Source organism: Puma concolor, chromosome E2, assembly GCF_028749965.1.
Source record: "Puma concolor isolate L17-30 chromosome E2, mPumCon1.1.hap2, whole genome shotgun sequence".
Taxonomy (NCBI): Eukaryota; Metazoa; Chordata; class Mammalia; order Carnivora; family Felidae; genus Puma; species Puma concolor.
In genome coordinates, this window is record NC_141681.1 from 50,193,712 (window position 1) to 50,220,380 (window position 26,669).

Here is a 26,669-nt window from a genome sequence, read left to right on the forward strand (position 1 = left end):
ACCTTTCCAGACAGATCTGCCCTTAAAGTCTCTTAAGCAACTGCCCCTGGGGAGCCAGGCTTGTTCCCATGTCCTGGCCTTGGCCCACACCATGGCCTCTGCCCAGAACGCCATCCCAGCTTCTGCCCAGATTCTCTAACACACTCTCAGTTCCCAACTTAAATGTGGTGCAGGCTTGAAGGGGGTCCAGGATTTGGGTGGGTTGATTAAAATGCCCCTTCCCCCATTTTACTTCCCAAATGAGGTAATGTAAAACATCCTGGTGACAGTTATACGGCCACTTCTGAAAGCCCTGAGAAAGGGAGATGTCCCTGGCCCGGGGGGGCTGAGACGGACTTCAAGAGAAAGGCATACCTCATGAGCACCCGGGCCTCCAGCCCAGGGCCCACAAGGGACCAACAAGACCCAGGAATGGGCTCAGAGGTTCAGAACTTCAATTCCCTGCCACCATAGGGGTAAACGGCCAGGGAGAAGTAACAAAGAGCTTCTTCCCGACCAACCCCCCGATGGAGAGCTGCTCGTTCTCTCCAGGACCCCAGGACAGGAGTCTCAAGGTGGCCGAGACACCTGGCCCTCAGAGGGAAGGAGAAACCAAACATAAGACAGAAAGCTGGGAGCCTCTGGGAGACTTCCAAGTAAGACAGAGGGCCAGCTGTTCCAAACAGGTCACCTTTATTAAGCTCATCTTGTGTGTGTGCGCACATGGGTGTGTGTGCGCCTGAGTACACGCGTGCACACACACGCAGGCTCATACTTTAGGCCTGGGGCACCACCCCATAAAGCTGGTGGGGAAGTAACTTCTGCTTCTCGTTGCAACTGTAGATCCATCGGGGGCGGACAAACACCAAGGAGGGGTTGTCCATCAGGGCCTGCAGGGTGGAGTGGGGTGCACATGGGAACATGTGAGTGAGGAGGGGACGGAGGGGACACAAGGGCGGGTTGGGTGGCCCTTTCCCTGCCCTGCTGGAACTCACCTCCTCAAAACTGGGGTCCCACTCCTGTGCTGTGATCACAAACTGGACCCGGTCGCTCATATAGTCCTCAAGTTCCCTGGCGAGAGAAGGAGAGAAGCAGAGGATTGGTGTCCCCTCTCTGGACATCTTAGCCCCCAACTGTTCTCCAAGGCCGTCCTCCCTCCCTCCTCACCTACATCTCCCAAGGGCTACCTGGGCACCCCCTTCCGTTCTCCCACGTGCCACCCTTGCCACAGCGCTAAAACCGAGGCCTCCCACTGTTGCTAATCCTTTCAGAAGGCAGGTCAGGGGAGCCTCATCTTAGAGAAGGGGATGGGAGGGGAAGCGATCTATCCAGGGATGCCCAGCAGAGCGAGCAGGGCCTGTGCCCACCCTGCAGCCCTTCACCTCCTCCACGGGCCCGATCGCTTTCCTTCCCACAACCCCTCCTCCCTACCCTCGCCCCCACCCCCTGGAGACTGACCCATTGAAGGCTGTGACGTATCGGCTGAGCTTCCGCCGCTCGTCCCCAGGGAACTCCCCGTACAGGAAGAAGTGTTTGCCCTGGAAGAAGTCTGCAGGGGAGATGGTGGGAGAGTCAAGTGTGAGGCCACTGGAGTTTCAAAGCACCAGCCAGGAGCCGCAGAACACTTGGAGGCAGGACTGGAAGGCCAGTGTAGTGGATGGAGAGGGGTGTTTGTGAACACCCTGGCAGAGATGTCGCTCACAGACGGTTCCCAGTTGGGCAGGCCCATCAGAACCTTTCTGGAGCTTTTTTTTTCTTCTTTAATGGTGAAAGACGAATTACTATTACTGCAATGTGTTTCTGGAGCTTTTTTTTTTCTTTAATGGTGAAAGACGAATTACTATTACTGCAATGTGTTTCTTACATGAGGTAAATCCCAGATGGGCAGGTGGCACTTAGCTAGCTCCGTGCAGTTAAAAGCTTTGTAGCCTGTCACTTCTTCACCTTGGCTGCCTTGCCCCTTTTCAGCCAGTGCCTTCTCTGGCTCTGACCTTCTGGATGCCTCTTTCCTTTGTTCCATTTTAGTAGGACTTTCCAGACCATCAATCTGCTGATGCCACTTCTGGGGCCACGGAAGATCAAAGCACTTACGTGCCCATCACCCACAAGGAACCGGGTGGAAACGGCCTCTTCCAGTGGCCACAGACCCTCACCTCTGTTCAGACGCTGGCTGCCCATCTTCTCCCTCCATTCTCCACTGGCCGAAGCTCTGACCCTTGCCCCCCAGCTTGCGCCCCCTGCATTCATGTTGGGGTGACAAACAGCAATGCCAACACCACCCGGGTCCCAACAGAGATCGGTGCCCACATCGTCTGTGTGCCTGGGTGACATCCCACACCAACAGAACCGAACCCGGGGGGGCAGGTGAGGGAGGTGCCGTTCGCACTTGGGTGGAAAGCCCTGGGCTATGATGGAGGTGGTCACAGCAGGAAGTCAGGAGGGGGAACCGAGAGAGAAGTCGTGGGAGGATGCCAAGCAGAAGGGAACAGGCCCAAGGCAACAAGAAGGTAGCAGAGGCAGGAACTGCGGGGGAAGGAGGTGGGGGGGCAAGTCACAAGTCACGAGGAGCAGGGGGAGCAGCAGCGATCCCAGGGCTGGCGGAGAAGTGAGAAAGACCAATCCCACTTCGGGAGGCAGGGAGGGATTTCCTACCTGGGAGCTCCGGAACTGGCAGGTCGGGAGACTCTGGGGGACCCTCATTGTCTGTGTTCTCATCTGTGGATCCTGCATACGGGTCCTCGCCATTCTCCCCCTGGTCAGGGGGCTGCTTTTGCTCTCTCTGCTCGGCCACCCTGAGAGAGCCAACAGGGGTGGGGGAAGAGCGTGCAGATCAGATCCCCTCCACCCGAGCCTGGGGCCACCCTGACCCCCAGCCCTGCCTTACCTTCTCAGCTCATCCTCAGTATCCCCAGAATCTTCTGCCCCATTGCCCAGTTCTTCTGCAGACGGAAGCTTAGTCAATGCAAGGCACGTGCTTGGTAATCCTCCCTTCCAGTCTTTTGCCCAAACACAGATGCAGGCATGCCAACCCCCAAGCTCAAGGGCCCTCCAGATCCAGTTACCTGGGACCCTCAGCCTCCTCTCCCCCAGATCCACTGTCTGGGATCCAGCCCCACCTTCCTTAGATATAGGAATCTGGGTTTCCAGCTTTATTCTCCTTCAGACCCAGGAGTCCAGGCCCCCAGCCCCTTCTCCTCCCTAGACCCAGGAGTCCAGGGCCCTCCCCTCTCAGGCTCTGACCTGACTGTTCCCCCTCAGTGTCAGTATCTTCCCGAGGCCCTGGTGAGGCTGGTTTGGTCTCTTCTGGGGTTGTGGGTCTCTGGGGTGAGCTGGGTCCTGCTGCCTGAGGGGGCTTGGTTTTGGTCTGAGGGCGCTGAGGAGGGAGGGGACAGCACGGGCGTGAGCGTGTGTTCTCACAGAAGGCAGGAGTGGAGAGTCTGGGGTACCACCACAGACCCATGTCCTCCTCCCACCGCACCTCCCCCACCAAGACAGGGGGCATAGGACCTTTTGGGGGAGCTTGGGGGCTTCATCCCCGCTGCTGCCGCTGTGAGAGCCCCCTTCATCCTCACTGCTGGAGCTTGGCCCTGCCATGAGGTACCTAGGGGAGGAATCAGGCCTCAGATAAACAGCACATCCTGTCTTGCGGAGGGGTGCTCAGGAAGCCACGGGGACTGGCATTTGTGAAGCACTCAGGATGCTTCACCTTCCACCTTTGGAAGGGCCCCGCCGAACCTGTTTCAAAGACCTTGAGGCCACATTCACGGTTCCTTACGTGGCTGACACTCCAGGAAAGGGGCTCCCCTAGCTGGACCCTAACAGCGCCTGCTCACGCGGCACTTCCTACGTGCCAGGCACAAGAGCCTTTCGAATGCTGTTTCTCCAGCCTGCCACGCTTCTCATGCTCCCGAAGCAGACTTCACGGAGCCCTCGGGGACGCCAGGCGAGTCCTCTCTCCTCCGCAGCCTCGCAGCCCCCGCCCCTCCTCTCAGAAGCCTGCTGACGCTGGGCGAGCCCGCCCTGTGTTCTCCACGTACGGAGGCCCCAGTCTGATTTCCTTCCAGATCCCCAGCTCTGCCCGGCACGGGCCACGGGATGCGGGGCAGGAATGGCGTGTGCGCGCACATGCGCGTATGTAGCCATGAATCCAGCGAGGCCTCACCTCCGGGAGGGCAGCCGCCGCCGCATTCGGTGACAGTCCAGCACCCACTCTTTCCGCACGATGCGGCCTCCAAGGCCTAGGACCTGGCTGTACTTGGGGGTGTTGGCAAAGGCACAGCTGGTGGGGGAAGAAGGAAGGTGCGGTCAGCCAGGTGTGGTCTGAGGGGCAAACGGGAAAGAGGGTCGAGGACAGAGGGGAAGAAAGACATGACATGAATAAAAGAGAAAGAGAAGGCCATGAGAGAAACAGAAAAAGACATTAGGAGACCAAGGGACAGATGTAGGAATCAGAAAAGAGGCAGAAGATACAGAGAACTGAAGAGACACAGGCAGAGACGGGCAGACAGGAAGAAACAGAAAGTAAGATGGAGGAGACAGAGGGGTGGCGGGGAGCACGGCGGGGAGGAGGGCGCCGGCCTACATGAGGTGGGTGCTGTCTGGAGTCCAGTCTGGCCGATACTTGGCCCCCAGCTCCAGGGCCTTGTCCCGGAGCTCTGAGCGGAAGGGGTTCTGGAAGCCACTCAGCACCACCACCACACCTTGAAGGATCTTCCCCAGCTCCTGCGGGCCAGCTCGAGGCCCCCTGGGCTCCGTGGCTTCTCGGGTCTTCCCTGGCACTGTGCCTCGTGCTGAAGCAGGGACTGGGGTGCTGCTGGCTGGGGTACGGGTGGGAGCCGGCACTGGGGAAGCCAAAGAGTAGATTCACTTAGTACTGCTGGGACTAAACCCCGGCCCCTCCTCCCGCAGACCCAGGAGTCTAGGGCCCCCAGCCCCTCCTCCCACAGACCCCAGGATTCCAGGCCCCCAGCCCTCCTCTCCCAGGAGGCAGGAACACAGGCCCCTGTGACAACAAGGAATCCAGGGCTCACATTTGGGTCTCTTGAGGGCAGGTGGTGAGGGCTGGGCTGATGCTTTGCCGGGCATCTTCCTTTCTTCTTGGTTCAAATCCAATTTTCTCTTCCCTTTGGGGGACTCCTGAGGCTGAGGGGTTGGGATGAGTCGAGGCCTGTGGCTTCTCCCCTCCTTCTCCACCCCACCAGGGTCTGATAATCTCACCTTGGAGGCGCCGCCCACTGCCCTGGAGACTGGAGAGGCCGAAGAGGCGGCACTAGAGGCCTGCAGCGTCGCAGCTGCGTAGCTGGGTCCTGCTGGGTCGGTGGCTGTGGCTACAGAGGGAGAAAGTGGATCCAGGGTGAGGGGGCTGGGCCCTAAGACCCTTCACCTCCTACCCACGGGGCAGGACGTTGTTCTCGTAACGCGGTAGTGATCCAGGCCCCAGCCCCCTCCTCCCTCAGACCTGGGAGCCTCTAGCCTCCTCCTCCCTCAGACCCAAGTCCAGGTTCCAACCCTGGACTCAATGGGGACTCACGTTTCCACACTCACCGGGGGATGTCTTATTGATCCGGCTGAAGAAGAGGGCCCCGGGTCTCAGGGAGTTAGCACCCTCATCCTCCTCCTTCACGCGGAACTGGCCAAGCTTGGTCACCTTCTAAGGTCTCACAAGGTCAGTACGGTGAGTGGCTGTTGGCAGGTGGGGGTGAAGAGGTAGGGAGAGGGCTCCGGGAGGTGGTGGGCAGAGCTTACCTGGGGTGAGGCCTCCACCTCCTCTTTGTCTGGGGGGCTGTGAAACCGTACAAAACTCAGGCCATAGGGGGAGTCCTGGGAAAGGAGGGTGGGAATCAAGAAGTGTGGCCAAGGCAGAGCCCCTTGGGGAAACCCCCTTCTGGCTCTTTCCCTCCTATGGCCACACATGTCTAGGGAGGTGCCCAGAGGACAATGGCAACAATACAGCATCAAGCTGGCGGTGAGCCCTAACTCTGGGCCAGGTGCGGCGACAAGCCCTTTACGTGCATCAGCTCCGTCAGCCTCAAAGCGAGTGACAAAGGCTGCCGGTGTCCAAGCGAATCCTCTCCCACATGCTCAAATTCCTGACTACAGAATGGGAGGGAGCACTGTGCACCGCTTCGGGAGCACAGAACTGCTCCAGGCTCTTTCCCGCTCTACCTGCTAGGGGAGCCTGGATGACCGGCCAGACACTCCCAAAGACAGGTCCATGGGTAAGAAGTCTACCTCTACTGTGTGGTGTCATGATATACTTGAGTCTCTTTGGTAGCACAGCTTAGCATCCCTAACCCACAGCAACCCTATTAGGATCAGGAAACTGAGGCCAGAAGGTTAAGTCACTTGCCTAAGGTCACACAGCTAAGAAGCGGTGGGCCCAGCGTCAGACCCCGGGTCCCCTGATGGTAACTATTAGACCTACTCCTCTAACGAGTCAGCAGCCCCCCTTCTCCCCTGAGGTCCTGCAGTCTGCCTTTCTCAGACATCCTCTAGGAAATGAAGCCTCACCTGTGAGAAGGATCGCAAACCCACTTCAGAAACCTCCGGGACCCAGCCGCCTCATAATCCCCCAGGGAGACCAGATGCCCCGTCCTCCCAGCTCAGTCCTCTGGGATTCAGTGTTGGCCCCTCGCCCCTCTCCTTGCCCAGGACCGAGGACCCTGCACCCTCAGCTCCCACCCCAGGTACCTTGCTGTAGGGCTGGCTGCAAACGATTTTGACGCGGTCCCAGCGCTTCTCAGCTGCTGCCCGGACCAACTTGTCGGGCCCAAAAATGCGAACGCGGTTGGGGTTTGAGCCACTGCGGCTCTCAGAAGGGGACATGAAAGACGAAGTGACCAGCAGGACCTGGAAGAAGGAACATCGAAGGAGAACTAGGGCTGACTGATTTCAATGACACCTCCTAGTGGCTGGAAAAAGAACAGGGGCCCAAGTAGGGGCTAGGGAGGCCAGATCCAGCCTGCACCTCAACATCTGTCCCTTCCCTTGCTTCTGGGCCTCCAGTCACTTCCTCCCTGACACAGGCTCCAGTGAGAGCCCTCCACTGCCAAGTCTGAATGAACCTCCTCTAAACTCTTTCACGGAGTCTTCTATATCCGGCCACAGAGCCAGCTACACCACCTAAGGAACCCCCAGCACAGAATAATCACAACGACTGGCCTAATATTCAAACACCTTTTGGAAATGCACGGCTGAGTCAATGGAAAGGCAGAGGAATGATCAGCGGCCAGAAATGAGAGAGAAGTGAGGCGCCTGGATGGCTCTGTCAGTTAAGCGTTCAACCCTTGATTTTGGCTCAGGTCACCATCTCACGGTTTGTGGGATCCAGCCCCGCATCTGGCTCTGTGCTAACAGTGTGGAGCCTACTTGGGGTGTTCTCTCTCTCTCTCTCTGTCTGTCTCTCTCTGCCTTTCCCCTGCTCGGGCTCTCGCTCTCTAAACAAACAAACATTTAAAAAAAGGAGAGAGCAGAATCCAATGGGGTAGGGGAGCTGCACCAGTTATTAAGTGATTCGCTCGGGGACATTTCTGCTTCTCCTGCCGCTCCTTCTAGGGCACTGCCAACAGGGGGAGCTAGAGAGAGAGAGAGAGGCTGAGAGGCAAGAGGAGGGAGGTGGGTGGAGGGACCAGCTCCCTCCTTCTAGCAGCTCCCGTGAGTGTCACCCCTCGCGTACTCCTGCTTCTGCAGCTGCCCCTCCCCAGGGCAGCAGATGAATCTGGTTTCAGCTTCTTAACGCTGCAGAACCGGCATCCCGCAGCCTCTCCCAGGGTTTCCAGCGCCCGCCCCTCAGGGTCCGAGTTTCAGCTCTGAGGAACCCCACTTCGAAGCTTCTAAGCGTCAAAGTTTCAGTAATTCCAACCTTGTCCTTCCGGTCCCCCAGCCCTAGGGGAGGTAGCTGCTCCCTGCATTACCTCACCACACCTTACTCTTCCTGCCTCTCTGGTCCAATACCTAGTTGCTAATTCTTTATGTTAAATTCTGTTAAAATAACTGGTGACTCTCAGTCTCTTGGCAGGACCCTGACTGATAGGGCGGGTGGCATTGAGTGCTGACTCTGGGTGCCGGGGAATTTAAATTTTGTTTTAATGTTTATTTATTTGGGGAGAGAGTGAGCAAGAGCGGGAAGGGGCAGAGACAGAGGGAGAGAATCCCAAGCAGGCTCCGCACCGTCAGTGCAGAGCCCGACGCGGGGCTCGGCTCCACGAACCGTGAGATCACGATCTGAGCTGAAATCAAAAGTCCGACACTCAACTGAGCCACCCGGGCGCCCTGTGAATTTAATGTTAATGGGTGGCAGGGGCAGAAGGGGGACAGAGGACAAAGACTGGGCTCCAAGCCAGGAAGAAGAGTAGCTCAGAGGCTACCACCACCAAATCACACAGAGCTGAGTCACCTTGAAGGGCAATACCCTCCATGAACAAATTAGGGGAAAATGTGCCTTGTGGAGTGACTCAGTGGGAGGCCTTAGTTCTGGAGGACAGCAGAGAAAAGATGAACAGTTTCTCTGGAGGATTCCTAAGCACAAGTCTGTGCTCTTGAGCATTTGGAGTAAAAGATTCGTATTAGCTATCTGCATGGAAAAACCCAAGCTGAAAGCTCTGAGTGGTCCCACGTACACAGACAGGGTCACCTGACACCATGGCAAATCCTCTTTGGAGGAATGTACTTCAAACCAGTCCTCAGAGATTTCCCACAGACGCCTTCTCAGAGTACAGAAGTTGACAGTTACACACACACACACACACACACACACACACACACACACACACTGCTGTGAGGCACGTGGAAACAAGCAACAGAAACCACAAAGTATAGACTCAGACTCACAAAGGCTGCATACACTGAAATGATCAGACGCACAATAAAAAAGAAAGTGTATATACATACATTTTTAATTTTTTTAAGTTTATTTATTTATTTATTTTATTCCACGTTTTTATTTATTTTTGGGACAGAGAGAGACAGAGCATGAACGGGGGAGGGGCAGAGAGAGAGGGAGACACAGAATCGGAAACAGGCTCCAGGCTCTGAGCCATCAGCCCAGAGCCTGACGCGGGGCTCGAACTCACGGACCGCGAGATCGTGACCTGGCTGAAGTCGGACGCTTAACCGACTGCGCCACCCAGGCGCCCCAAGTTTATTTATTTTGAGAGAGACAGAGACAAGTGCGAGTTGGGGAGGGGCAGAGAGGGAGAGAGAGAATCCCAAGCAGGCTCCGTGCTGCCAGCACAGAGCCGGACATGGGGTTTGAACTCATGAGACTGTGAGATCATGACCTGAGCCGAAACCAAGAGTCAGACACTTAACCAACTGAGCCACGCAGGCGCCACAAAGAAAATATATTTAATAGTTTAAAGAAACAAAGGGAGCTCCATCATGACAGCATAATGAAGGGACAAAAGAGAATCAAACGGTCCAGGCAGTTTTGAAAAAGAGTGGGAGAGCTGTGTGCCCAACACTAAGGGGTGAACCAGGATTGGTCCAAGCAATCCAATTCCCTCTGCCAATGGCTGCTTGGGGACGGGCACATGACCCAGTCGACCAATGGGATGGTAAGAGGAAGGGTGCCGGGGGCTGCTAGGAGAGATCTTCTTTCCTCAACACGGAGAAACAGGACGGAAGAGAGCCACTGAATTTCTGCCATTCTACTTCCTCCACTTCCTGCTTTGGGTGCTACTACGTGATGGATGGAGCAGCAGCAATCATTTTGTAATCCCGCAGGCAAGTCCAAAAGAAACAACAGATGCCAACCGAGCCCCCTCCACCTCCGACTGCCATATCAACTGTGGGTCTGCCTAATGCTGTACTCCCCTCCTCAGGAAACGATAAATTTTCTTACACAGTGATCCAATTTGAGGTGGGTATATTCTGTTTTACTTAGTGTCTTCTCACGGACATGCCGTGAGATTTGTGAAATCAGAAAACAAAGCCTTTCGCTGAGGAAAGCATGGAATCTATCAGTCTCTTTGTGCTCAGCTCTGATTATGAAAAGGAAACAACAAAGACAAGGCCGTTATACAGAAGGAAAGCCATCTCCCTGGCCTTGACTTGTTTAGCAAAGGGCCCGATTATGAGCTGACAGGGGAGCTGAATTTACCATTGAGTAACTACGGTGAAGGGGCAAGGTAGACTGTGGTGGGCAGCTGTGGTCCGCACTCGGAGGTTCCTTTCCTCAATACAGGCTCCTCCCATTCACTGTAAGGAGAAAACAACTCTAGCTGTCCAGACTGTTTTATTATCCAACACTGTGTTTGAGGCTCTGGGGTTAAACCTTTATCCTCTAGACTGTTTTAACCTCGAAAGCTTATGTATCTCCCTTGGAGAATTTGGAGAGGGAAGAAAAGAACATATTGATTTTGTAGAAAGTGGTATTGGTTATGACAGTCGGGGCCTTACGCCTGATTTGGACAGGCGACACCAAAGTGGACTAGCCCTGCTCTGCCCTTGAATTTCCTTTTCTTCCTTGACTCTTCCAGCCCTACTTGGTCTCTGGGTGGAAGCCAAACATCACAAGTCCTGGAGTCTTTAATTCAGTCCTGGTTAGGAGTTACTCTTGGGCATAGGCATTTTCAGACTTTGAAAAGATAAAGCCCCGAGTAGCCATTTCATCTTGCTAGATAGAGGGCGAATAATAGACATTCACCTACACAGATACGATAGAATTTTAGCTAAAAACACACTTCCTCAGTTGTCATCGTTATAAATAGAATGTTGATCCAAATCTCTATGCCAAGAAGAACAGAGAACTTTTCTTAATAGTTCCAAGGACTGCTGACTTTGTTAAAACAGTTACCAAGTGGGGGTTTTAGACTGGGTGACTCTAGTGATGAGGGAGCCTCTGTGAATAAACCCAAACCTAAGCCAGAGTCAGAAAATTAAATGCATACACAACGAATCATAAACAGCGGACTCAATTTCTCAAGTCTGAGAGAATGAAATTCAAGAACAACTATTCTAACAGCTACCAAGTAACTAGATTTTTCCAAACGAGGCAATCGTTTAAAGCTATAGCCAGTTAAGTCATTTCTTCGGTTTGCTTTGGCATCTTCTCTACAAAAACCTCTGCTTAGGGCGCCCGGGTGGCTCAGTCGGTAAAGCGTCCGACTTTGGCTCAGGTCATGATCTCGTGGTCTGTGAGTTCGAGCCCCGTGTCAGGCTCTGTGCTGACAGCTCAGAGCCCGGAGCCTGCTTCGGATTCTGTGTCTCCCTCTCGCTCTGCCCGTCCCCTGCTTGCTCTCTGTCTCTCAAAAATAAATAAACATTTAAAAACAAAGTTGTGGCAGCAGGAGCTAGCTTAATTATAAACAACAACAACAACAAAAAACTCTGCCCTAGCCTGCCCACACAGCACTCCTAATCATTTTCAGTTTGGGCCCCCGATTTGCATGGTTTGCTCAAATAAACTGGCCAAAATTCAACGTGCTTCAGTTTACCTTTTTACAACTTAATATAACCTTGAGAACGAGAATGTTTGCTAAAGGGCACACTCGTTTGTGAAAATGTACCTCACAGATCAGAAAAAGCGCTTGATTAAAGTCCACACATGTTCACGAAAAAGCTCTCATGAAAGCAGGTCTGGAAAAGAACGTCCTCAACTTGACAATGGACATGGGTAAGCCAAATCTCCAGCGGACATCGTATTTCGTGGTAAAGACTCAACACTTTCCCTGTACGATCAGGGGCAACACAAGGATGTGTGCCCTCACCAGCTCTATTTGACATTGTACTAGAGATACTAGCCAGGGTGAGAAAATGAGAAAAAGGAAAAACAAAAGCGCAAATGTTAGAAAGCTATCTTTATTCACATACAGTGTCACTATCTTTGTTAAAAAAAAATATATATATCCCCAGGGATCTACACAAATTCCATAGGATTCTCCTACAAGAATTAGTAACTCAATTTAGCAAGGTCACAAGATACAAGGTCGATACACAAATATCAACTGTGTTGTTATTGTACTATCAACAACTGGGAAATGACATTGTTTTAAGAAATATAATTCAGGGGCGCCTGGGTGGCTCAGTCGGTTGAGCGGCTGACTTCGGCTCAGGTCATGATCTCGCGGCCCGTGAGTTCGAGCCCGGCGTCGGGCTCTGTGCTGACAGCTCAGAGCCTGGAGCCTGTTTCAGATTCTGTGTCTCCCTCTCTCTGACCCTCCCCTGTTCATGCTCTCTCTCTGTCTCAAAAATAAATCAACATTAAAAAAAAAATTTTTTTAGAATATAATTCAAACAGCAGCAATAATTAGGCAAGAACCAGTAACAGATGCGAAAACTCGTGACTACACGTTTGTGCAGAAACAAGGTATTTATACAGCCTCAAAGTATTTCCCTAAACGATACTTATTCATGTCCAAAGGGCAAGACAATAATTTCACAGTGGCCAAACCTGGTCCTTAATAAAATGACCCAAGTTAACACCATCAGTGTTAGAGCAGCTCAACAGCGTGTGCTCTGTGATCCGACGCGCTGACAGCGCAACATCCCCTCTGTGGTGTTCGGGCCAAAGCTGTATGACCTAAATTTCGTCATGAGGAAACGTCACACAGTCTGTACAATGAGTGATATTTTACAAAGTCACTGACCTCTACTCTTCCAAAATGTCAACGGCATAAAATACCAAGAAAGTCACAAGAACCGCTCCCAGGGAAACGAAACCAAGCAGACATGACAAATCAATGCAATACATGATCCTGAATTTTCTTCTGCTATTAAGAACGTTACTGGGATAATGAAGAAAATCTGAAAAAGGTCTGAGATCAGATGGCAGAGGACTAGATCAACATTAATTTCCTACCGTTAATAAATGTACTGAGGTTAAGAGAATATCCCTCTTTTTAGGAAATATCCGCTGTTGTTAACAGGAATAACATGGGCAAATGACTTTCAGTTCAGTAAAAAATACGTACATATGTGTTAACATTTGAGAAATCGGAGTGAAGATTATAGGGGAATCCTTTGTACTACTTTTGTAAGTTTTCTATAAGTCAGAAATAAACTTACTGACAAGCTGGTTTAATAATGTACATGGAAATAAATGTTAAAGATCTAGAATAATCAAGGGACTCTTGAAAACCAAAGTTGGAAGTCCAACACAATCTGATTTCAATATTTATCATGAAGACAGTGGGGTACTGGCCTAACGATAAACATACATATCAATGAAACAGAATAGAGAGTACAGAAATAAACCTACATATCTATGATCAATTAATTTTCAATAAAAGAGCCAAAACAATTCAGTAGGAAAAGAAAAATCCTTTTTTCTTTTAAAGATTTTACTTTACTTATTTATTGGAGTTCATTTATTTTGAGAGACCCAGAGGGTGAAAGAGGGAGGCAGAAGCAGAGAGAGGGAGAGACAGAATCCCAAGCAGGTTCCATGCTGTCAGTGCAGAGCCCGATGTGGGGCTCAGACTCCAAATGGTGAGATCGTGACCTGAGCCGAGATCAAAAGTCTGAGGCTTAACTGACTAAACCACCCAGATGCCCCTAAAGATTTTATTTCTAAGTAATCTCTACACCCAACGGGGGGCTCAAACTCACAACTGAGATCAAGAGTCACATGCTCCACTGACAGAGTCAGCCAGGTGCCCCAGGAAAATCTTTTTTTTTTTTTCTCTCCTTTCTTTAGAGTTAAAGCAGCAAAGTTTTTTGTTTTTGCTTTTGTTTTTGTTTTTTTTAGCAAAAAGTGACAGTACACTCCAGAGACAGAGGAATGGGCTGACCCAAGGATGGGTGCCTGGAAAATCTTTTTTTTTTAGTATTTTCAACAAACATAAAAAAAAATGGAAAAAAGGACCTTGTCCTCTACTTCATACAATATAAAAAAATTCATTTGAGATGGATCAGAGATCTAAATGTAAAATCTAGGGAGCCCTGGCTGGCTTAATCGGTTAAGCATCCAACTCTTGACTTTGGCTCACGGTTCATGAGTTCGAGCCCTGCATCAGGCTCTGCACTATGAGTGCATTCATAGTGCAGAGCCTGCTTGGGATTCTGTCTCTCCCTTTCTCTCTGCCCCTTCCCCTCTAGCTCTTTATCTCTCTCTCTCTCAAAATAAAACAAACAAATAAATAAACGTAAAATCTAAAATTATAAAGCTTCTAGAAAAAAAACACAGAAGATGCCAGCACCCCAAAGAGGGCCATGTGCTAATCTCTGGCACCTGTGAATATGGCAAAAGGGACTCTGCAGATGTGATTAAGTACCTTGAGATGGTGAGATAAGCCTGGGTTATCCAGGTGGGCCCAGTGTCTTCACAAGGGTCTTTATAAGAAAGGGCGAGGGGCACCTGGGTGGCTCAGGGGGTTAAGCACCCAACGTCAGTTCGTGGGTTTGAGCCCCACCTCAGGCTCTATGTTAACAGCTCAGAGCCTGGAGCCTGCTTCAGATTCTGTGTCTCCCTCTCTCTGCCCCTCCCTGCTTGTGTTCTCTCTCCCTCTCTCAAAAATAAATAAATAAACGTTAAAAAAAAAAATTAAAAAAAATAAATAAAGGGCAAGGCCGGAGAGTCAGAGTCAAAGTGAGGATGGAAACATATTACAGTATTGTGGTTGCTACCTTTGAAGATGGAAGGGGCCACAGGCCAAGAAACAGATATGCATGTGGCTTCTAGAAGCTGTAGTAGGTAAGGAAATGGATTCTCCCCTAGAGCCTTCAGAAGGAGCCGTCCTGCTAACACCAAGAGTTCAGTCCCCTGAACCTGATTTTGGACTTCTGACGCCTAGAACTGTGAGACAGTAAGTCTGTGTTACAGTTTTAAGCCACCAAGTTTGTGGTCATCTGTTGTAGCAGCAATGAGAAATTAATACAGGGACTATCATCATTACTTTGGGACAGGTGAATGTTTTTTATAGGACACAAAAGGCACTATGAAGTAAAAAAAAAAAAAAGAAAAAAGAACAAAAAACCTTGATCGACTGGACTTCATCAGCTTCTGCTCATCAAAAGGCACTGTTAGATAATGATCATGATGAGCACTGAGTGATGTATAGAATTGCTGAATCATTACACTGCACACCTGAAACCAATATTAAGCTGTATGTTAATTATACTTTAATACAAGAAATTTAAAGATAATGAGAAGGGGGGAGTCTGCAACATACGTATCTGAAAAAAAAAGACGGAAAAAAATAAACAAACCCATCATTAACATCCATGACAGAAAGACAGCCCAATAAAAAACAAGAAAAAGACTTGAATGGACACTAAACAGAATAAGATAAATGAAGGGCTAAAAAGTACACGAAGGGTTATACGATGTCATTACTTGCCAGGAAAATACAAATTAAATCCATATTAAAATACCACCACCTGCCATATGAATGGCTGAAATTTAACAAATTAAAAACTCTGGCAACATCAATATAGGTAAGGATGTGGAGGAACTAGAACTCTCTCATCTACTGCTGAAGGGAATATAAAATGGTACAACCACTTTGGAAAACTGTCGATATCTAAGAAGGTTAAAACCTACATCTACCCTAAGACCACGCAATCCCACTCTTGGGTATTTACCCTAAAGAGATCACCATGCAGAGGCTTGTACGAAAACGTTCACGGCAGCTTTATTCATAATAATCAGAAAGTGGCCACAGCCCAGATGCCCATCAACAAGAGAATGGAGGAATAAATCATGGTCTCTGCCTACAGTGAACACTACTTAGCTGACGTGCCATAGGGAAGAATCTCAAAAAACGGGACGATGAGTGAAAAAGGCCAGCCACGAGAAAAGAGTATAAACTGTGAAATTCCATTTGTAGGAAATTCTAGGACAGGCAAAGCTAGCCCGTCGTGACAGAGAAGAGACCAGAGGCTGCCTGAGCTGGTGAGGGTGTGGGTTTGGGGAGTGAATGCAAAGGGGTGTGAGGGACCTTCCAGGGCTGTTGCCCTGTGTCCTCATTTGGGGCCAGTTACACAGATGTACACAGCTGTCAAAACACATTGACCTGTACATTAAGATCTGTGCATTTTAGGGACACCTGGGTGGCTCAGTCGGTTAAGCATCCAACTTCAGCTCAGGTTGTGAACTCACGGTTTGTGAGTTCGAGCCCCGCGTCGGACTCTGTGTGGACCGCTCAGAGCCTGGAGTCCGCTTCTGATTCTGTGTCTCCCTCTCCCTCTGCTCCTCCCTCGCTCATGTGTGCTCTCCTTCTCTCTCTCTCTCTCAAAAATAAACATTAAAAAAAAAAAAGATCTGTTCATTTTATCGGATGCAAAATATACTTCCATTAAAAACCAGGGGCGCCTGGGTGGCGCAGTCGGTTAAGCGTCCGACTTCAGCCAGGTCGCGATCTCGCGGTCCGTGAGTTCGAGCCCCGCGTCGGGCTCTGGGCTGATGGCTCGGAGCCTGGAGCCTGTTTCCGATTCTGTGTCTCCCTCTCTCTCTGCCCCTCCCCCGTTCATGCTCTGTCTCTCTCTGTCCCAAAAATAAATAAACGTTGAAAAAAAAAAAAAAAAAAAAAAAAAAAAAAAAAAAAAAACCATTAGTCACTGTAAGAAAAATCCTCACCTTGTAGAAAACTGGTTTGTTTACTTATAATTATAAACTTGCTTTTTCAAGTAGGTTTATTTCTACCCCAAGACATTCTGTGAATTAGCCAGCTGGCTAACTATGATCTCCCCAGCCCAGCGCTAATGAATTCAACCAGTAACAAAAGATCTGCCAACTCTTAAAATACTTGTAATAGAGCAAAAGGCATTCCTCCTTGTAAACATTTGCGCGTATAAAGTGACTAACAGAGGCATCCCAAACAGCACGGAATCTCAATTTGCCAGGACATCTGTGAGAACCTCTGGGACCAGAGAAAAGTAGTTCTGCTCTCAAGCAGCGACGGCCTCTTAGAACAATCCAGCGCCTCTGGCTGTTCACACCACCCCGATGCACACTTGGGTGTCTGTGCTGGTGTGCAGTGGATCACCTGGGTCTGCTCCTCCAGAGGCAGAGGGCAGTGTGACTCATCTCCACCTGGGCGCGGGGGGGCGGGGAGCAGTGACGGGGTTGCTTGGGGCAGGGAACAGCGTGGGGCCCATCTCAAGGCCCTGCTTACCTCGTAGTCTTGCTCCCCAGCCCCTCCGGCCGAGCTGCCCACCAGCACCTCCACGAAGGCCGAGCCGTCATTGCCGATGTCCACGCTGTGTATCTGTTCTTCCTTCTCCAGCTGTGGGAGGGGGAGAGCCCGCCGTCAGTGCCTGCTCTGCCACTCACTGTGGCACTTCGGGAGAGGGACGACCCCCTTCTGGGCTCCTTGCAATGTCAACTCTGTGACACCGCGGAGGCCAGGGTGAGTGGGGCCACCGTGTCCCCCGCATGCAGCACAGGGCATGGCCCAGGGTCGGAGTTCAGAAAATATTCACTGAATGAAGGTGTAAGCCCCTATACTTGTTCTCCCAACTCCTCCAGACTCTGCCAGATCGGTGTATAACATGCCACCACGGAGCCCTCCTTGGTAGCACCTGCCAGAGTCACAACGTCATTCGAATAGTCACACACACTGGGCGCCTGGGTGGTTCAGTGGATTAAACATCCGACTCTTGGCTTCGGCTCAGGTCGTGATGTCATGGTTTTGTGAGTTTGAGCCCCACATCGGGCCCTGCGCTGGCAGCGTGGAGCCTGCTTGGGATTCTCTCTCTCCCATTCTCTCTCTGCCCCTCCCCCACTCATGCTCCCTCTCTCTCTCAAACAATTTCTATTTTATTTTTAAAATATTTTTTAATGTTTATCTTTGAGAGAGAGAGAGCACGTGTGTGTGTGTGTGTGTGTGTGTGTGTGTGTGTGTTCAAGTGGGGGAGGGGCAGAGAGAGGGAGACACAGAATCTGAAGCAGGCTCCAGGCTCCGAGCTGTCAGCACAGAGCCCGACGTGGGGCTCGAACTCACGAACCGCGAGACCATGACCTGGGCCGAAGCCGGACGCTTAACCGACCGAGCCACCCAGGCACCCCTAAAATTTTTTTCTTTTTAATCATGCACACAAATGGCACGTGTGTCACTCTTACCCCCAGTCACACAGGACTCCATGGATGCTCCCTCAGGGTAGGAGCCCAGTGTGGTTTTGCTCACCACTGACTCCTGGGTTTGCATCCCAGCTCTGCCACACACTAGCTATACGACCTTGTCATATAACCTACCTCTTGGAGCCTCGGTTTGCTCATCTGTAAAATGGGGATAATCACCAGACCCAAGGTCATACACATGAAGACTAAGGCCACACTGCACAGCAGGTAGTAGGCACTCTACCCTTGTCAATCAGGAGGCATTATTAGTCAACGCTGGACAATTTAATTATGTGCTGAAAGAAGAAAAGAGCTACCCGTAGGAGGGCTTCCTGCAAACGTTCCGCTATTCCCCGCTGACAGTTAAAGCACACAAAGCCATGTGGGGGTGGAAGGCAGTTAGGAACGGCTGAGGCCAGTCTTCTTTCCAGTTTGGGGCTCTTTTATTTGGCTCCTAGAGTGACAAGTTATTAACAACACTCAAAGGTACCTAGGCCACCACCCCCAGGATCGTCTGACGCTCTAGTCGGCTCTATCAGCCCCAGTCAGGAGGTCGCCCAGACTTCACCCACACACTGCTAGAAATAGGGACATCACTACATGGGAGGAAGGAGCCTGGCCTTGGGGGAGGCAAGCCTGGGTGCAAATCCAGCCCTGCCTTTTCTAAGCTGTGCAACCCTGGGTGACGCGCAACCTCTCTGAGCGGCAGTTTCCTTTTGTGGGGGATGGGCGGGCCGTCATAATAACCCTCCTCCTGAAGGGGGCTCAGATGACTCAGAAGAACAACCACAGTAACACTGGCAGCAAACACCTAAGTGCTCACGTTGCACCAGACACGTCACGCATGTGTCTGTCTTCTCTCCTCACAACGGCTCTGCCAGGCAGGGGGCTATTATTATCTCCATTTAACACGTGAGCAAACGGAGGCAGGAAGCGGTTACGTAACGCCCCCCAGGTCACACAGCTGGCGAGTGGCAGAGCGGGGCCTGGAGCCCAGGCAGGCTGGCTGGCGTCCCACACGTGCGCCTCCACCACATCACAGGTGTGTCGGAGAAAGAGGCGGTGCTGCGGGAAGGGGCTTCCCAAGGCTGAGCCAAGCTGGCCTCTTGCCTTTCCAGCTCTGAGTCCTGGGACGGTGTGTGGCGCTGCCCAGGAAGTCCTAGTCTGACTTCTCAGCCTCCTGCCACACCGGGTGGCTCTCCTCCGGCCACGCGGGCCTTCCTTCTGTGCCAAGAAGAGGCCAGCTCCTTCCCACCGCGGGGCCTTTGCACCTGCCATGCCCCCTGCCCAGACCACTCTCCCCTCAAACCTTCCCACGGCCGGCTCTTTCCGTCATTCAGGTCTCTGCTTAGATGTCACCTCTTCAGGCCAACCTAAGTAGGCTGGCCCTTCACCTCCTAACCAGGTGCTATGCTCTACCCCTAACCCTGCTTTATTTTTCTTCAGTATCCCCACTCAATATTATGTACGTAACTACACTTTTTAGTTCCATTTGTCGCCCATCTGTTTCCCCCCACCAGACTTTTAAGCTCCACGAGGGCAGACACGAGATCTAAGCCACCCCCCACTGTGTCCTGAACACCGAGGACAGGGTCTGGCCCTTCCCAGCTCTGCTTACTTAGTGCTATGTGAGCCCGGAGCAAATAGTTTCATTTCACCCCTTGTGCCTCAGTTTCCTAACCTGTGAAATGGGGACGGTAGCAACTTCTAACTCAGAGTCGTGTGAAGGTTCCAATGAGGAACACACACAAAGCCCCTCGAACAGTGCCTGCCACAGAGCAAGTGCTCCATAAATATCAGCTGCTACTGTTACCTCGATACGCGCCTGGTGGACAGATGGACAGATGGACGGGAAGCCCCTACTAACCACCTGCTGAAGGAACAAATGCCCCCTGAATCGTAACTCGGGCTCTGCCCTTCCTGACCAGGTGGCTTTGGTGAGGCATTTGCCTCAGTGTCCCCATCTGTCACAAAGGGGTCATCATGGCCAACACTTTCAGATTCTCACTGCTTGCCAGGGGCTCGGTGTGCAGGGGCTCCTGCTGCTACTGTAACAAATTACCACAAACTTACTGGCAGAAAGCAATACCTCTTACAGATCTGGAGGTCAGAAGTCTGAAATTTGGTCTTACGTGGGCTGAAATCCAAGTGTCAGCGGGGCTGCATTCCTTCCGAAGTTTCTATGGGAGAATCTGTTTCCTTGCCTTATTTCCAGCTTCTAGAAGCCACATGCATCCCTCAGCTTGTGGCCCCTCCTCCACCCTCAAAGCCAGCAACAGCATCACGCCGACCTCTGTTTCTATCTCTACATCTCGTTCTCTGGCTCTCCTGCCCCCCTCTTGCCCTTATAAGGACCCTTGTGATGATATTGGGTCTCCTTGCTCCTCAAATAATCCAAGCCAATCTCACCGTCTCAAGATCCCTAACTTGATCAGATCTATAAAGTCCCCTTTGCCGTGTTCACTGACATATATTCACGGGTCCCAGGGATCAGGATGGGAAATCTTTCTGGGGCCATTATTCTGTCTATCACGGCTAGCTAAGCTCTCCCTGGGCCAGCCATCACTCCTCACAGCCACCTTAGAAGGAAGGGTCTGTTACTATCCCAGTCTTACAGATGGGGGAACTAAAGGTCAGAGGTCAAATAAATAGCTCATCTGAATGGATGTACACTGTAGGGTATGTCCACGTAATGGAACAGTGTTCTTGTAGAAAGACATGGGAGTAATGATGCACGCGACACGGAGGAACCTCAAAAACGTGGTTCAGTGAAAGAAACCGGACACAAAGGCCATAGCATGTGATCCTATTTATGTGAAATGTCCGGAAATATACAGAGACAAAACGTAGACCAGCGGTTGCTGGGGGCAGCTTGGAGAGAGGGGAACTGGGAGTAAATATGGAGCGGTTATGGGGTTTCTTGTGGGCACTGAAAATGTTCTCAATTAATGGCAGTGATGGCAGGACGCTGTCAATATGCCGAAACCACTGAACTGTATACTGGAAATGGTTAAATGGTGAATTTCATGTTACGTGGATTTTATCTCAAAAAAAAAAAAAAATGACTGTTTAGGGTCAGTGGTTAGGAGAAGAGCTTAAGCATTAACTGTCTGTCCTCTGCGGCCAGGTTCATGTGCACCTTTCTCAGGAAGACCTAACTCATGACAGTAAAACAAATGCAGCTGGGAAGGTTCACAGAGTTCCTGAGAGACACTGTGTTAAAAAAGAAAAATGTTCCAGGGCACCTGGGTGGCTCAGCGGGTTGAGCATCTGACTCTTGATTTCAGCTCAGGTCATGATCGCAGGTCATGGGATCAAGCCCCGCGTCGGCCTCTGTGTTGAGCACGAGGCCTGCTTAATGTTCTCTCTCTCTCCCTCTGCCCCTCCCTGTTCCCTCACAAAACAAAACAAAACAAAACAAAACAAAACATCAAACAAACAGGTTCCATGTCCAAGAAAGGTAGTGTTATGCACCATTTAAAGGAATAAGGTAGAGGCACCTGGTGGCTCCGTGGGTTAAGCATCCGACTTTGGCTCAGGACATGATACCTAGGTTACTGGGTTCTAGCCCCGAGTCGGGCTCTGGGCTGACAGCTCAGAGCCTGGAGCCTGCTTCAAATTCTGTGTCTCCCTCTTTCTCTGCCCCGTCCCTGCTCATGCTCTGTCTCTCTCTCTCTGTCTCAAAAATAAACATTAAAAAAAAAAATTAAAGGAGTAAGGTAGAACTTTGCCCAGTGCCAGCAGGTCTCCAAAATACATTGTCATTTGAAAGAAAGCATGGGGGATAATAGTGTCCATACTAGGCACTTGGTGGAAGAGGTGGATATTAACGTGTTTGTATGTACACAGTGACCCAGGAGGGCCACGTGAGAAACTCCTAACAGTGGTTGCCGGTGGACAGAGTGGGAGGGGGTGGAAGCAAGGAGAGGGAGGTGTAAACCCTTTTGTGCCCTTTAAATTTCGCACTGTATACACATGATACTCATTCAAAAAGTTCAGCTAATAAAAGGGCAATGGACGGGGCCTCCTGGGTGGCTCAGTGGTTAAGCGTCCGACTTCGCCTCAGGTCATGATCTCGCGGTTTGTGAGTTCGAGCCCCGGGTCGGGCTCTGTGCTGACAGCTCAGAGCCTGGAGCCCGCTTCGGCTTCTGTGTCTCCCTCTCTCTCTGCACCTTCCGCACTCACACTTGGGCTGTGTCTCTCAAAAATAAATAAATGAAAAAAATTTTTAAAAGAAATAAAGTCCAAGGGTTATCACCAACCATGGAGCACCATACAGAAATGAGGACGAACCATCCACGGCTACACCCACCCACAGGGATCAAAGTAACAAACAGGATGCTGAGTGACAGCAGCCAGACACAGACGTCTATACTGCATGCTTCCATCTATGTAAAATCCCAAACCAGGCCACACGAATCTGTGCGGTTCAAAGTCAGGGATGGTGGTTACCCTGTGGGGGGCGGTGACAGGAAGGAGTGCAGGGGGCGATGGGGGGCTGGGCATGTTCTGTTACCCATGTGGGGGGGGCACCTAGGTTGTCGTGTGTGAGGGTTCACTGAACCGTGTGCTTTGCTGTACACGTTACACAAATAAAAACCGATTTGAAACACCATGGGGGCCAACTGAGTGGTTGGAAAACCACTGAGCAACAAAATCCAAACGTGTGCCACCCTGTTGTTGAGCATCTCTCTGGTTTTAATGTTTATTTATTTTTGACAGAGAGAGAGAAACAGAGTGTGAGTTGGGGGAGGGGGGGAGAGAGAGGGAGACACAGACTCCAAAGCAGGCTCCAGGCTCTGAGCCGTCAGCACAGAGCCCAACGCGGGGCTCGAACTCGCAAAAACCGTGAGATCATGACCTGAGCGAAGTCTGACACTTAACCGGCGCCCCTGTTGAGCCCCAGGCGCCCCGGTTGAGCATTTCTCTCAAAGAGCGCATGTCAGTGGGGCAGCGGAGCAATCTGGACCTGGTCCCAGCCATCCCCTCCGGCCCAGGAGCGGTTAGCCAAGAAGTTGGAACTCCCCTCCCGGGAGCAAGTTATCCACGGAGCCTCCTTCAGCTGCCGCAAACAAAAAAGGTGTGTGTGGCCGTCACGAGCAGAGGGTTGAACCCTGTGTGGCAATATCCAGATGTTGCATCATATTGTTTGGAGGAAAAAAAACAGGGGAGAAGAACGTGCCACAGATCAGTCTACGGGCATCGGTGTCCAGAAAGTTCTGCCTTTTTCACTTGCTTGAAAAGACCCAAAGTTACCGTGAATCTGGAGTCGCCCTGCATCCTGGCAGTCGCCGAATGCGGTCAGATTTCCCGAAGTGTCTCTAACGTGGCTGGTGCTGTGCAGCTTGCTCCTGTACTCACCCCCCGTGCTTTAATTCTCAACACGGACACCAGGGTTCTGTAGGAACCGAAGTCCGACTCTGCTCCTCCTCTGCTCAGAGCCCTTCAGTGGCTCCTGTCTCGTCCAGAGTAAAAGCTGAAGTACTTAACGGTGGCTTTCAGGCCTTCGGTGTGTTGGGGGCCCTCCACCCCCACCCCATTAGCTCATGTCCCACCTGCCCCCCCCCCCACCAGGCTAAATCCACTGCACCCACACCAGCCCCCCTGCGGCTCCTCCGGCACACCAGGCGCCAGGCCGCCTCACAGTCTGTGTTTCCTCCCTGGATATTTACAGCTCACTCTGCTCAATGTCACCTTCTCAGGGAGGCCCTCCTGGATCCCTGTTAAAATAAAAACCTCCTGCCACTGCCTCCTCCCCCAGCTGCAGCATTCTCCGTTCCTCTTGATGGGTGAATTTTCTTCCACCATCTGACATGTTAGAAAAGTTAGGTCACTTTTCCCACTAACGTGACAGCTCCACAGGACTGACATATTTGTGTCTTGTCCTGTCCCCAGGACCTAAAACAGTGCTTGGCCTACAGGAGGTGCTTCATAAAAAATTACTCAATGAATGAATGAACATAAGAATCCATTCACTCCTGGGGCGCCTGGGTGGCTCAGTCGATTGGGCATCTGACTCCTAATTTCAGCTCAGGTCATGATCTTACGGTTTTGTGAGATTGAGCCCTGTGTCGGGCTCCACACTGCCAGTGGCAGCCCGATGCTGACAGTGCGGAGCCGGCTTGGGATTCTCTCTCGGCCCCTCCCCCGCTCCCTCTCTCTCAAAATAAACTTAAAAAAAAGAATCCATTCACTCCTGAGTCTATAGGTCCTGCCCCTGTGCTGACAACTTCCACACCTCTGTCTCCGGGTTCAGTTCCGATTCCTAAGTGTCTCCTGAGTACCTCCCCTTGGATGTCCCAAAGTCACAGCACACCAGACATTCCACCTACAGGTTCTCAAGCTGCCCCTTCTCTGGGTTTCCCATTTCGGTGACAGCTGCAATACCTCCCTGTCTCCTGGACCAGAGAATCCTGTGTTTTGCTGTGGCCCCTCCCCACGTCGTGTCTCTTCTGCCTCTGGTCTCTCTGCTCCCACTGCAACTGGGGTATAGACTGGAATGTGATTCTCCTGGGGTCACCTGATCCTCAGAGGGCCCAGCAGAATCGTCACCCAGTAATAAAAACATGAATCCCTCCCTTTACACAAACATCTACATGTTGATGGAGCACTTGTGCAGACATTATGTCACCGAGTTTTCACAATAACCCTGGGCTTAGATCTCATTATTCCCAATGGACAGATGAGAAAAGATGTTCAGAGAAAGGCAAACATTTGCCTGAGGTCACAGAATGAGTAAGAGGGAGAGCTGGGGACTTGAACCCAGATCCCAAGACTAGATCGTGAGCAACCTGTACCTCTCTCAGTTTAAGGCATTGGCTCTAGGCCAGTGGCATAACCTCCCTGGGCCTCAGTTTCCTCATCTGTAAAATGGAGGTAATAACAGACTCTAGGTCATAGGGTTTTTATGGATTCAATGACTTAAGCCATGTGTGGAGTTCAGAACAGTAACTGGCAGTTGTAATGTTGAATAAATATTAGCTCTCATTATTATTACTATGTTAGACACTTAGATGTTTCAACTAAAATCAGAAAGTCTTAGAGTCTTACTTCTCCTGGGAAGAGAATCCTCAGCTTCTCTCTAATTCTTAAAAGGGTCTGTGACCCAAAACTCTTTTGGAACCACTGGGCAAGAGAGAGACTGAGAATATGTCCAACACAATCATGAAAGCCTTGCTCCCCAACATCCCTCCCCACCCCTCCATTCAGAAGGAATATGGGCAAAATCAAGAAAGCCAGCGTATGAACACATACCAAGTGTGACAAGGTGGCTCAGAGTGCCCACTTGGGTTCGAGTCTTAGCAAGCTATTTATTGATGGTGCTAACGGCCCCTGTGAGATCACGCAGGTAAAACACCCAGCCCAGGATCCAGCACAGAGCAGATGCTTCAAACACACTCAGCTCTCTCCTTCCACTAGCCCGTTTAGAATTCTGTCACCACCTGGGGTCAAACCACCCTTTTTCCTCTGAGCCTCCCTCCAACTTCAGAGCCTGGGCTGAAGGTTGGGTGAGAGCACGTACAAAAGCACTCAGAAGAACCTGGCAAGCATTCCAGAAATGGTGCTTAGACCGGCCATTTCACTTCTCCCCTCTCTGTGCTTCAGTTTTCCCATCTCTACAATGGGGTTGATTGGCTTACATGATCTTCCAGAACACCTTGCAACCTGGAGCCCAAGGACTTCAGAAGGCAAGATACATGAAAACTATTCACTCTGTTCCAGGTGAGGAAACTGAGGCTCAGAAAGCAGAAGCAACCTACCCAGGCCACACACTGATTCCTATAGTCACCCTAGGCCTAGTCCTTGGACCACCTTTGTTCTCTGCTAAGGGGCACAGCCGTCACACTGCCCATTTCCAGGTAGGGAAGCTGAAGTCCAGAAGGCTTAACCCACTGCCAGTTGACTGAAGAGCTGTGTCTGGACCCTGAGTCTCCAGACTCCTACTAGGAAGGAGACAGGGGGAGGGCAGGATCACCTGGAGCACCACAGAGATGGTCTTCTCGCCTGCCTTGGCTGCCCGCCATTTTCGGTAAGTGTCCGCCTTGAGAAGGTTTTCTGCACAGTGGGTCTGCAGAGAAGAGTAGAAAAAGGAAAGTAAGGGTACAGGGATGAGAGCTCGGTCCCCAGCTCTCCAGAGCCCTCTGCTATCCCCCAGAGTTAAAATTCCCCGTTAATCCCACCACACTCTGCTTGAGTCCCGTACAACATTTTCCCTTGGAAGCTCCCCACTTCCTCCTGTCCTCTCCGCAAGTTCCCCCATTCCACACCTCTGCCAGAGTTCCCTTATAGCCTCCTGGAATTTCCCCTTGACCCGCCGTGGACTTCCGTGAAGTTCCCTTTTACACTCCCAAAGTTCTCGCAGTGCCCCCGCAGGGATTCCCTTACGTCTTCCAGCCTCCCCCCATGTCAGTTCCTCACCGAGTCCTGGCTACTGCAGGACACCACATGGCGGAGACGGATCTCCGGCATGTCAACGTCTTGGGCTTCGCCAGGCGCGAAAGATGAAAGAAGTCCGAGTTTGGGGGGAAGCGAAGAGGGGGGTGCTCCCTGCGCGGGCTAAAGTGCGCAAGCGCACAGGGCTCGGGCCTTTCAAACCGCGGCGCGCCGGCGCTCGCGTAAATACTGCGCAAGCCCAGTCGCGCCTCTCGGGAACGAGGCGCTTAGTCCCCTAGCAACCGGCTTTCCTCTAAGC

General features: G+C 51.4%; 1 protein-coding gene across 4 annotated transcripts; it reads right to left on the minus strand.

Annotated features, from left to right (window-relative positions):
* Window positions 1-655: 655 nt before the first annotated feature.
* XRCC1 (X-ray repair cross complementing 1) lies at window positions 656-26,613 on the minus strand. Of its 4 annotated transcripts, XM_086689975.1 has the most exons (17): window positions 26,396-26,609; window positions 25,953-26,045; window positions 17,034-17,144; window positions 6,670-6,828; window positions 5,725-5,799; window positions 5,524-5,629; window positions 5,197-5,306; window positions 5,010-5,121; window positions 4,562-4,820; window positions 4,142-4,258; window positions 3,487-3,580; window positions 3,220-3,352; window positions 2,864-2,918; window positions 2,632-2,771; window positions 1,438-1,528; window positions 975-1,050; window positions 656-869 (listed from the first exon to the last, which is right to left on the minus strand). In XM_086689975.1, exons 1-17 carry the CDS (start codon window positions 26,444-26,446, stop codon window positions 756-758), a joined length of 1,896 nt encoding a protein of 631 aa, XP_086546101.1. In that variant the 5' UTR covers window positions 26,447-26,609; the 3' UTR covers window positions 656-755. The 4 variants fall into 4 exon arrangements, with proteins under 4 accessions (XP_086546101.1, XP_086546100.1, XP_086546102.1 ...); XM_086689974.1 differs by having other exon boundaries at window positions 5,010-5,306; window positions 26,396-26,613; XM_086689976.1 differs by lacking the exon at window positions 17,034-17,144 and having other exon boundaries at window positions 26,396-26,610.
* Between the last annotated feature and the right edge of the window lie 56 nt (window positions 26,614-26,669).